The sequence below is a fragment of the Styela clava genome, chromosome 10, assembly GCF_964204865.1.
Source record: "Styela clava chromosome 10, kaStyClav1.hap1.2, whole genome shotgun sequence".
Taxonomy (NCBI): domain Eukaryota; kingdom Metazoa; phylum Chordata; class Ascidiacea; order Stolidobranchia; family Styelidae; genus Styela; species Styela clava.
Window position 1 is genome coordinate 9,727,075 of NC_135259.1, and position 11,741 is coordinate 9,738,815.

Below are 11,741 nucleotides of genomic sequence, written 5' to 3' on the forward strand. Positions count from 1 at the left end.
AATTAGAGTTTCTCAGGTCTAAATCGAAGACACTTATGACATGTACCTGGTAAATTGCCCAACTTAAAACGGCAATCCTTAGCTTCTTCCTTTCATTAATATAAACTGTTTATTTCACTGTAAAAAAGTAAAATCATTTTGCAGGGGCAAGAAAACCCGTTCTTATAGATTGAAAAAGCAAGAATACAGAATTTAATTAAGCCCTTGAAAAATTGAACCAGTAGAAAATTGGAAAAAATTTAACTTTTCATCCAAGACTGAATAAAAACTGACGAAATTAGGATAAAGTACGACGAACGTGCACATGAGTTCAATAGTAGTTAAGGAATGTTACAGCACAAATTTAATGTTTCAAATATTCGTTCACTCTGAATAAATTATATAAATACGACACCATAAAGACATTAACACTCAGGTTTGCGGGTTTAAAAAATGCTGGGAAAGCGACAATGTATAAAATAGTGCAATCATTTCAAACATAAATTAGTTTCTGCTAGAACTAGATCGTGACACTCTCTCGTCTAAATAAGTACATGAACAAGCTCCGATTTTGACTTGATATATTAAAAAATGTGGCCGTTAGTAATTAAAACTTGGAAATAAAATCACTATCACCAAATACAAATTTTAAAATACCAATAATTTTACTATTATTTACTTAATTTATTGTTACCATAGAGACTAATTAATTTTCACAAATTCCATCTAAATTTAAAAAAAAAATTTTGATTGCCCCAAAAATATCAATATTTCAAAATATTGTGCCTAATTTTAATAGTACGTAAATAGTGCCTTGAGCCTAATTTGGAGAGAGGACATGAAACTGGTAATGAAAAAGAGAAGAATGTTTCCACTGCCAGCTAAAATATCAAAAATCATTTTTAATGATAATAATTTGAAAATATTTAGATTAAGTTATAGCAGACTAGCAGTAATATCATTTCCGAATAATATAAAATTCTATGATGATAATATTATCAAGTTGGACAATGAAATATAATGAAGTAAAATTGATATGAACGGACATTAAACACATGAAATATAATTATGCTGCTCTGAAACTCCTTGTAAATTTTCACAAAGAATAGACGAGAAACACAACTGATAAATTGAAGCCTTCAAATTATCAAATAGCGACTATGATTATTCAAATTCAGCATTCAGATGTAAACCAGTCTTCATTTGAAAACATATCAGTTTTTGGTGAATTTTCGCTATAATTCTACCGCCTGTTTAGAAACTATGTCACCAATTTGTGGACGAGGTGGCCTGCTATTGGTTAAAGCAGGTGTGTGCAGCCTTTAATACAGAAGGGCCAGATACAAATGACCTGATGAAACTGCAGGCCACACCTTTATTTAACAAAGGCTCTCTAGTAGTTGCATGCACAAAACTTTTGGTTATTGATCTTTAGACATGCGTTGTTCGCATCGCACAAGCTAGCTGTTGGGCCATTGTAACGTCATTAGCATAGATTATAAATTGTTTTCGGGTATATGCTTTGCAATGCAAATGGATAGGAATTACTTGCACCTACCAGATTAAACTAAATTAAAAACTCGTTTTGTGGGCAGCACAACATTCAAAATTGGCACTTCTCCGTGGGCCGCACAATTTGTACTTGCAGGCCGCACACCTCTGGGTTAAAGCATTAAACTTAACATGTTGGCATAATAGGTTCAAATCCCACACCCATGGTGTAATAAATTGGGTGAGAGATACTGGACCAAAAGATTCCCATCCTTTCAAAAAAAAACTGCTCGTATATCAATATTTGCTTATACGAGGGCTTGTTCTGACTGAGGGGCATAAATAAGCGCCCGAAAACCTCTGGTATCCAAAAAATTTTTTTGAGTGAAAATCTAGTTAGATGAATATCTGGTTACTGCAATTTAAGAAGAGATCATAAATCTAGAACCATTTTTTATAATCGATGAAATTGGAAAACATATTTAGTTTGACACCCACAAATATCACATTTTAGTACATCAATAATAATTTATAAAAAAAATATGACAGCTATTAATAGGAGGTAATACTAGGATTCCTTGTTTTCTATAGCAAACGTTGAATTGCATTCATCTGGCTATGTTTAAAAATGTGAAAAACTCAAGCTCTGCCTTTTGACAACTGTGAAACCTTTTTTAATAAATCTTGATTTTTAGTCTGCAATTGTTCCAATGTTTCGGAATGCTTCGAAATCAAATCTTTCATTTTTGCTCTCAAATCTCTTTGCTCTTGTAAATGTCCTACTTTGATGCATGAAATCTAAAAGTAAGATAAGTTTCTACATTGACCAAGAGGTTGACTAACAAAATTGAAAATTTCGATATATGGGCATTCTTTGGTACCCAAATCTTAGATAAAAAAATATTAGTAAATTTATCATTTCTAATTAGTGTACAAAATGGTACTCCCGTAGTGTATGTACCAGGTTAGGGTTAAGGTAATTTTATCCCATTTTTTCTATGTTTAGTTTCTACCACCAGAAAAATTAAGACAATGTATTCAGCACTTACCTGTTTATCTTTTTCAAGCAGTTCTTTATCTTTTTGTGATACTTGCTTTTTCAAAGAACTGATTTCTGCTCGAAGTTGTGTTACGATAACTATATTACCATCATTGACTGTAGGTAATGGACCTGAGGAAAAAGTTATTATGATTAGGAATAATGTATATCATGCGCATAGGTTTTCCAGGATATTGGAAGTTATACTGTAGTATGGCAAATAACATTTTACCAGTCTGACAATTAAAAAATTCATCTGCTCATGGGTGAAGAGAAGATTCATATAAAGTAAATAGTATACCATGTCACTAATCAATAAACTTCATAACACTCGAAGGAAATCTGGCAATACAGCTTGATCTCGTGAAGTAAGGCTGTTAAATATCAGATTCCCAACAATTTCAACATTTAGAAGTATGTGTACCAATACGGAGGTAACTAATTTTGTTCACCTACTTTACATCAAGTTGTGCAACAGGAATGAAACCTATGGGCAGGGGGTATATTCATTTGGCTAACAAAGACAGTCCCCGAACTTGTAATAGAAATAAAATAAGGGCAATCGGAATAAAATTATGTCCGAACCCTAACCTGGTACACACACTACGGGAGTACCAGAAAAAGTAGGAGCCTAATAACAAATTTAATATAATTATAGTTGAAATGAAACACTGATTAACATACTAGATGAGCCAGAGTCAGTAGTCCGGAATCTTTCAAGTTTAGAGGTTCCATCTAAAGTTTTCAACATTGGCAAAGAAGTCAAAGAACGAGACGTTTTATCCAAATTTGAGTCATCATTTTTATCAACATCAATAATTATTGTTGGCGTCGATTCTGCCATTTCGATGGATTTTTCATTAATATCTCGTTTATGTGACAATTTTTTCTGTAAATGCATAATTTTGGCATCCAACATATTCGCTGCGGTATCGGACTGTTTTATATTATTAGTTTCCTTTTTGTGTAGTCCATGTCTTGATCGCCTCTCATGTTTATGTTTCGTTACGTTCATAGCTGCAGGTGCACTGCGTCTTGCTTCTTTTACTTTAAGTCTGTTCTTTTTCACTTTGGCAATTAAGTCCGCTGGCAATGTGTCAGAAGTTGTAAATTTTTCTTCAGTCTTTGTTGTTAATTTTTTGCTTTTATTTGATTTATGAGATTTTTCTTTATGGGAAGACAAAGTACGACATTTATCATGGTTATTAGACTTTGTTGCGGAATTTGATGTCAATTGTAAATTGTTTTTATTATCCTCAGATTTTGTTTCCGACTTTATAGATGCAACTGGAAGACGATAATCCATATCTTGTGAAGAATATTCATCCCAACTTGTTTGATCTGATATATCTTTTTCATGTATCATAACTTCCTCTTCGATAACAATCTCTGTGGGAGAACTTTCACTTTCTGCGGAAACTGTCCACATTTTAGTCTAAAAATAAGGTGGAATATTGAGAATATTGTTTTAAAAAAAATTTCAAAGCAATTTTTTGGGTACTCCCACCAGAGTGTATGTACCAGGTTAGGGTTAGGCGATGATTTTATTCAGATTTCCCTTTTTTTAGTTCTATTACGTGTTTGGGGACTGTCTGTGTTATCCAAGTGAATATACCCTTTGCCCATAGGCTTCAGTCTCTTTACACAACTTATTGTAAAGTAGGTGAACAAAATTAGCCAAACCTTCTTTATTCCTTGTGACATTGCTTCTTCTGAAGCCCTTCGTTTTACTTTCTTCATTGCCTTCTGTGCAGTTGAAGTACATAGCCAGCATAGTAGATTATTCTTGTCCTATTAATGCGATACAATGGTATTAAAACAGTCCATTATTAAAATAGAAATCAATGGTACCTAAATTTGAGTAAAATGATATTCTAGAAACCTTGCTATACAAATTGCCTCATTGGCAAGTTGATAACTCACTTTTCACTTTTTATGTTGTATAAAAATCTAAATCACACTTGGTATCAGTGTTGAATTTCATAAAAATGAGGATTTTCCAACACAGTATTCTTATTACCAGAGCCTTTGGATGATTGAATGCAGCTTTTAATTTACATTGTGAACATATTTGAGGTGGGCCATACTTCTTCATACTACTTGCACATCGTCTGCATTTTGATCCAATGAAAGCAGCATGGAGATGACAGAAGGAGCAACTGCGAGGCTGAAAAAAACAAGAAGATGAATTCACAGACCTGAATTTGCAAAACTTCCTCTTAAAATTTGATAAGAAAAAAATACAGGTGTGGCGCACCTCTGATAACCCTGCGGCCTGCATGGGTTCGCAGGTTCAAATCTTGTGTGGAATATTCATGTGTGGATTGATTGCTGGACTCCTCACCGCCATAGGGTGGTTCATGGAAACGCTTGTAGGTTACACCTTTTTCCACTATCAAGTCCATCATCTGAAACAATGACTGGCTAACTAATCCCATATCCGACATGGACTGGTAACTGGACGAGAGGACGTGGTTAAGCCGTCTTGTCGACTTTCCTCTCGGGATGAATATGTGAATCCTGTAAATCCTATCAATCAAATAGAGAAGATATAAAACAAATGGGTAACATATTAACTCCGACGAACCTCTCCATATTCAGCTTTATTTTTAACACATCGCTCACAGATGTGACTCTTTGTTTTACTTTGATTTTGAGCTTCTGTTCTGCAAAACTTGCATCGACTTTTTCCTCCCTCGATGGCCTTTTTCTTATTCTTGACATGACCATTCAAAAAGGCATCAGAATTATTCTTGTTGTTTAGACATTCCTGTGAACCAAAAGAACAATCGTACTAATAACCAAAAAAGAAGATTTAAAGACAATTGTTAGAGACAGCATTTACTAATGGCTGAGAAGGGTTTTGCTTGTTGTGTGATAAGTTGACTACTAAAAGAGCATTATCAAGCTCAATCCTATTTAGATTGTGACTTTGTTTCCTTCTGACAGTCCAAACTGTCTTGAACTTCTCAAAACTTCAGCATTTATGTGAGTGATGAGAAACGAAGCCATTTTCGACAGTATCTCGCTTGTGATCAGTAAAAAATGGACAAATACTTCATGCAATGAAATTTTCTGAGTAATTACACCACATAATGTGCATTAACTTTAATTTTTCTAAACTAAGGCTCAAGTCATTGGCTAAATAAATAGATAAGTCAGTAAGTAAGTTCAGAAGTTAGTTGTATTCTTATGTTAGTACAGTACGGTAGTATGTTGTATCTTGCTTGCTAAGATGCAAATGTCAACGCAAAAGTTGTTTTGTCACTGCATCACTCTGTCACTAGCAATATACAGAACAGGTCTCCATGTCTTATAGCTGTATAGCATACCAGTACGGTATTAGATAAAACGATGAAAGAAAATTACAGAATTATCAAAGTTTTTAGCACAGGCAGAACTGCAGGAAACAGCTACTATTTTGCAACATTTTTACTATTCCTGTATTTTGAAATCTCACTTCAATCATTAATCATAATACCATGAATAGATAGACCCCAATATTCAATTATATCTAACGTTATAGACTAAACTTACTCAAAATTAGTTACCTTACCTTACATAGTTGAGAATCTTCAGCTAAATCTTCGAACTGAAACCAGTTGAAACAATTTGTACACGCGTATTGACGTGATCCGGCCATTCGTCGTCCAAAGATAGAACAGTATAATAGTCTAGAATCTAGATGAGCTCACAAATCCCCTATCAAAATGGAATTTGGGAAACTTGATTGAAACAAATTCAAGAGCCGATAGTCTGATAGTGCAGTAGTGTGCAGGTGATAGAAAATTTCTGTCTCTCCCTTTCTAAATTTCCCCTAAATTTATAGATTGGACAAGTCGCTCACTAGGGGGCAAATACGAGTCACTCACGACCCCAGCTGCAGGACATACAGTAATAGCAATGAGCATTCATTGGTAACAGTAAACTATACCAGCAAGGGATTTTTGCAATTACTTTGAATTTTTGAAAATTAGCACAACTTCGCTTCGTTATGTGATTCAGTGTATAAATCAAGCCTTAAAATAGACAATAAATTCAAGACGCCACGGAAAATCAGCCACACCCAATTCACCAATACCAAGTCAAAAAAAATTATTGATAAATTAATTACCAATCGGCAAAGACGTGCGGTATCAATTTAAGATCATTTCATTCCATATACCTCTAAAATAACAATACATACAATCGTAAATATATACTACTACATTGGCTACAATGAATATTTCAAAAAGTTTATTTCTTCCGATTGGTAAAAATTAATTGTACTCAATATCGAGAAAAGGGCCACGAGTTCTCACTTCGACTGAATTGTGCTTGAAGCAAAATAGTTCCTGCTTTAGCTAATAGTTTGGGCAATATCGATGGTGGCCCAGCCATTTACATGATTGCAGATAAACAAGCACAGAAATCAAGTATATATACATAACACTTATTTACCAATAATTAACTTATTTACCAATCACCAGATAAACCATTCACCAGATTAGTACAAGGTGACACATTTGATAGGCCGGAGTCACCATACGAATCTGAGACGCGTATTGCTAATATGAACCTCTTATTAAGTAGACTAGGCTTTCGATACCTTGAGTAGAATGTTGCAAAACGCAACGTTATAATGGCCCAGATATTATGACTAATTCATGTGTTTCTTTAATTTTGTCTGATTTTAATGACCATCCTTGTCCTTGTATGATCACTATACAGTGTGATAGGTTTTTGCTTAATGTTCGTAAATTGCCGCTTGTAATTAATAAAAAGTATTGTATTATATATATATAAATTAATTACCAATCGGCAAAGACGTGCGGTATCAATTTAAGGTCATTTCATTTCATATACCTCTAAAATAACAATACATATATATATATATGTATATATATATATATATATCGATAGACCCGTGTTCTCCACTCCACTTAATGAAGATAAGAAAATTGTGCAATTCTATAAAATGTATCGTCTGTTTCTTCGAATAACGATTCGAAACATTTTTCTTACGAATCAGGTATTAACGTACACTATTACTCGTATAAATGAAAAATAAGGAAACAATTTTCTACAAAGGTCTGAAATGTAAGATTCTACATAGTGATTTGTATTGTGAAGAGATGCATAACTCATCCATGCATCATGTAACCCTCTGTATGTGAATATACATCTTATCTATGATAAATTACCTGAATCAATATTATTGCGTTATACACGGTATGTTAGTCGTTGGTTAGGCCTATACATTATCAATATATTGCGTTTGGTACTGACCACCTCTCACAGGGATATTAAGTTGACATTCATGTTGATCACTATAATATACCGTTCTTTTCGACTTCTATTTTTGATTTACCTTGTTGTTCTAATTGTTTTTGTTTGCGAGGTGGGAGACATCGCTCATTAGCATTTAAATTTCGCTCGAAGTTTTTTTTTTTATGGAAAATCCCAGCAACCAAATTACACTTACTTACTTTTTTCGAATGTACCAGTAAGCTTTCTTGGATGTGTGGCCAGCGTGTTTTGTGAACTTTCGATGACTACAAGTGAATCATTTGAAATGATTCAAATACAAATTACCAAATGAGATCAATTCGAATGCGACCGATGATTCTGTTTGATCTAGTCATACTGATCGATCCAGTCTATGGTATTCACGCAGACACATTTTCAATACACAACAATACATTATTGAACTTTTTTTGACGGAAACAAACAGTGAATAAATAATAAAAGGTAAAATATAATGAATAATACTGCATAAAAATACGCGTTGCATCAAATTACAATAGTGAGCAAATTTTCTTGGGTTTTTCTGAATTTGCTGGATACAAAATTGCCGAAGCAGTCTCTACAAACAATTCCCTGATATTCTCTTGCGTCTTAGCTGAACATTCTCTGTAAAAAAGTACTCCCAACTTCTCCGCTAATGCAGATCCTTCTTCATACCTAGAATTCCATTTTAAAAAATACATTCTAAATTTATTCATCGTGAATGGCCTGAATAATTAGATGAGCATAAATCAGTTTACATTGTAAAATTGTTGAGTCACTTTAGAATTCTAAGAAGTATGAACAGTCATATCCAATACCATTACATTTTTTTAGGCTCACACCATACAGACAGCACAATTTCCACAACCTTCACATAAAAACAGCGCACTTTTGACCATAGTATGCACCGGCCTACCCGCCTACGTACGAGCAACTTAATTATTATTGAAGCAAATCTGTATTTTTTCAAATTTTTGCAAAACATGTCAACCAAATGCTATGCGTTATTAAGTATATTATCCTGTTACTACATATGGTTATAGATAATATATTATGGATTGTCACGACAGGTTTTTTTTTCAGTAAATTGAGACTGATAAAGAAGAGTGTTCGATTTCTATAAGACTTGTGCGAATTTACCTATACGAATGATTACTCACGTGACAGGACGTTTTCCTTGTTTTTTCAACTCTTCCGCCACCGCTTCCGAATTTCGTAAATCCATTTTTGTACCGACTAATATCGTTTTTGCTCTCGGTACGTGATGAGTTACTTCGGGAAACCATTTTTCGACAATATTGTCCATTGACGTTGGAGATGTTACAGAAAAACAAAGTAAGAAAACGTCTGTTTTTGGATATGACAGAGGACGAAGTCTGAAACATAGATTCATATTTTTCTACCATTTATAAATAACAGTAACTAGAATATACACATCCTTCATTTATGATCAAATGCACCACCATTAAAATCAATGATACCCAATAAGGGTTATGATGCATTAAATTTGATAACATCTTTGTACGTAGGAAGAGATTTCTCATCCGGCTTCTGACTATGGGACTTTGTCACAGCCATGTTCAGTCTTGTTTTTGATATCCAGTGGTGATATAATGTTTTACGATGTACCTGTCATAATCTTCTTGACCCGCCGTGTCCCATAGTCCCATATTTACAAGAATGTCATTGACCATAACATTTGCTGAAAAATTGTCGAAAACTGTTGGGATATATTCTTCTTCAGGGAAAGCATTGTTGGTAAAACTTTGTAGAACGCATGTTTTTCCGACGCCTCCATCTCCAACTATCACACATTTAACGGCCTTGTAAAATGAATCAAGAAAGTAAATCCATTCATATGAGAATAAGTTTTATTGGTAAGTCTACTTGTCACTGGGTATCTATATGTAAATAGTTTTGTTTATACAATTGGTTTTTGCTAAACCAATATGTATGGATATGGCAATACTAGTGAATGACAAAACCATTCAGAAATATTTCAATCACTTCGATGTTTTGGGTTTTATAATTAGGCCTAGTTGCATAACTGAAATATATGAGCACAAAGACGGTAGTATCGAGCATCAGGAATCCCAACTGAAGAAATATAGTAGTTTGGGCAGAAACGTCTCGGGTTAAATAAAAATGTAAGAGCCTTCGATCCAGCAAGAAAAAAGAGAAGTGATCACTGGTGCACTATATATTCAAAATTAAAACCAACATTTTCATCAAAATATAACTTCGTGTTATCAACATTAAGAACCGAACACATAAGCCGCCAAATACGCAAATTATTGAATGATCTATTATTCTATTACATTTGGCAAACCTTTACCTTCAAATTAAAAATTTTGCATTCGGAATTTTGTTTTTGAGTCAGACTCTATTTCACTTTCTTAAATTCGTTTACAAAGTTGTATGACAACTCATAATCCAATAACCAATATATATCCTAGTACTAGTAAAATAGTGATATATATATATTCAGATTCTACAGCTAATCATTCGTAATTATATACATAAAATTATAATAATAAATAGGATTTATGTATGTAACATACTTGCTGCACGGACATCTCTCTTTAAGAATTGGATGAGAACTTGATATCAGCGAACAAAATTTTGTATCCAAACGGCAATTTATTTATTGGTAGCTAGTGACTCTTTATGTCTGTTTATCAAGACAGTCCACCTAAGGTAATAAGCTTCCGCCACATAATGAATTGCATTTGCGTGGTGGACGTTTTCAATCTATTACATCGTTGTTTTATCGGTTTCATTTGAGTATTTCAAGCATAGTATGATGTGGAATTTGTGCGGCCCACGATTAACTGGTATTTGAATAGTGATCACAGGTGCTCTCTTGGACTATTTTAAATAAATACACAATATAAAAAATGTGTTTCAAATGAGAAATTTATTGTAATCATTATTATACCGTCAGAAATTTCTGGTGGGTCAATATGTATTCAATTTAGACGTGAATTAAATTTGTTAGAATTAGACTTGTACATACCGCTACTCGAATTGTATTCATTGTATTCACATTTAAGTACTATGAAATTCTATACAACATTGCTTGCTATTTTTAATAGTGATGAATTAACCAGCCCATCAATTGCGTTCGTGTGACTGCATATCGACGTAGCATGTGTCATATGTCTTGCTATATAACCTGAGAACCTATTACGACAACTTAGACAACAGGATATATATATACGTGATAATGTGGTCTTCATCATCTTCTCCTATAACATTTCAGACACTATACTGTTTACGGTTTCTTATTTCTTCGTCATATTCGACTTGTTCACATCAGTTTTAAAGCGTTTTTAATAATTACTTTGTCAAAATTTTTCTTGCTTCGGTATCACATGGTTTGGTCATTTATCACGCCACCATGGCAGAAATTGCCACTTTTCTCCAACGACCACCTCCTGTCCATGCAGTTCACGGTCGGAGGCATCATGTGTGGGCTTTCTGTTAACTTTTGGATGTATGTGTGGAAAGTTGGATTGTATGTCAAAATCAAAACAAATAAAATAAATCATTCTTGATAACATTCAAAGCCTTCAAATTTACTGAATTTGTTTATTGCTCGTGCATTAAGACCTATGACGATTCCTGCATTATATCATTACACCAAATGCCATGAACTTAGGTGGTTTCGTGTTGCGTGCAGTAGTTTTCAGGGATTTCTGATGTGCCATATATATAGTATATATATTACCGGTTTGACTCATGACTACTTATCACACTAATGAGGTACGCTAAAATTGTCTTATTCTTTTTGCATAATACAGAATTTGTATACAAATCCCTGTTTTTTTTTACATGGCCGATGTTCAGAAAAAAAAGGAGTTGGACATCAAATATTTGAGTCTCATTCATAAGTATACAGGTTACCCAGATAATTGGTATCTTTTCCAGCGCGGTATCTTGTCTAAACCTATTTCGTTTCAAT

At 33.7% G+C, this 11,741-nt stretch overlaps 2 protein-coding genes across 2 annotated transcripts; both read right to left on the reverse strand.

Annotated features, from left to right (window-relative positions):
• Positions 1-95: 95 nt before the first annotated feature.
• On the reverse strand, positions 96-6,323 carry LOC120337946 (uncharacterized). The gene is made up of 7 exons (XM_039405858.2): positions 6,066-6,323; positions 5,097-5,279; positions 4,530-4,676; positions 4,193-4,300; positions 3,194-3,944; positions 2,520-2,641; positions 96-2,268 (listed from the first exon to the last, which is right to left on the reverse strand). The coding sequence occupies exons 1-7, from the start codon at positions 6,150-6,152 to the stop codon at positions 2,110-2,112; spliced, it is 1,557 nt and encodes a 518-aa protein (XP_039261792.2). The 5' UTR covers positions 6,153-6,323; the 3' UTR covers positions 96-2,109.
• Positions 6,324-8,192: 1,869 nt separating this feature from the next.
• On the reverse strand, positions 8,193-10,505 carry LOC120337580 (ras-related C3 botulinum toxin substrate 2-like). The gene is made up of 4 exons (XM_039405413.2): positions 10,339-10,505; positions 9,407-9,600; positions 8,938-9,153; positions 8,193-8,452 (listed from the first exon to the last, which is right to left on the reverse strand). The coding sequence occupies exons 1-4, from the start codon at positions 10,351-10,353 to the stop codon at positions 8,287-8,289; spliced, it is 591 nt and encodes a 196-aa protein (XP_039261347.2). The 5' UTR covers positions 10,354-10,505; the 3' UTR covers positions 8,193-8,286.
• Positions 10,506-11,741: the final 1,236 nt, after the last annotated feature.

What these genes read in the sequence shown, in the direction of transcription:
- LOC120337946 (XM_039405858.2), bottom strand. Translation starts at nt 6,152, where the DNA reads ATGGCCGGATCACGTCAATACGCGTGTACAAATTGTTTCAACTGGTTT. An exon ending in AAGATTCTCAACTATGTAAG is followed by an intron (nt 5,280 to 6,065) that starts GTAAGGTAACTA and finishes TTTGGTTCACAG; the next exon opens with GAATGTCTAAACAACAAGAA. An exon ending in ATAAAGCTGAATATGGAGAG is followed by an intron (nt 4,677 to 5,096) that starts GTTCGTCGGAGT and finishes TGTTTTTTTCAG; the next exon opens with CCTCGCAGTTGCTCCTTCTG.
- LOC120337580 (XM_039405413.2), bottom strand. An exon ending in GGTCAAGAAGATTATGACAG is followed by an intron (nt 9,154 to 9,406) that starts GTACATCGTAAA and finishes TCTATGTTTCAG; the next exon opens with ACTTCGTCCTCTGTCATATC. An exon ending in CAAGGAAAACGTCCTGTCAC is followed by an intron (nt 8,453 to 8,937) that starts GTGAGTAATCAT and finishes ATGGAATTCTAG; the next exon opens with GTATGAAGAAGGATCTGCAT.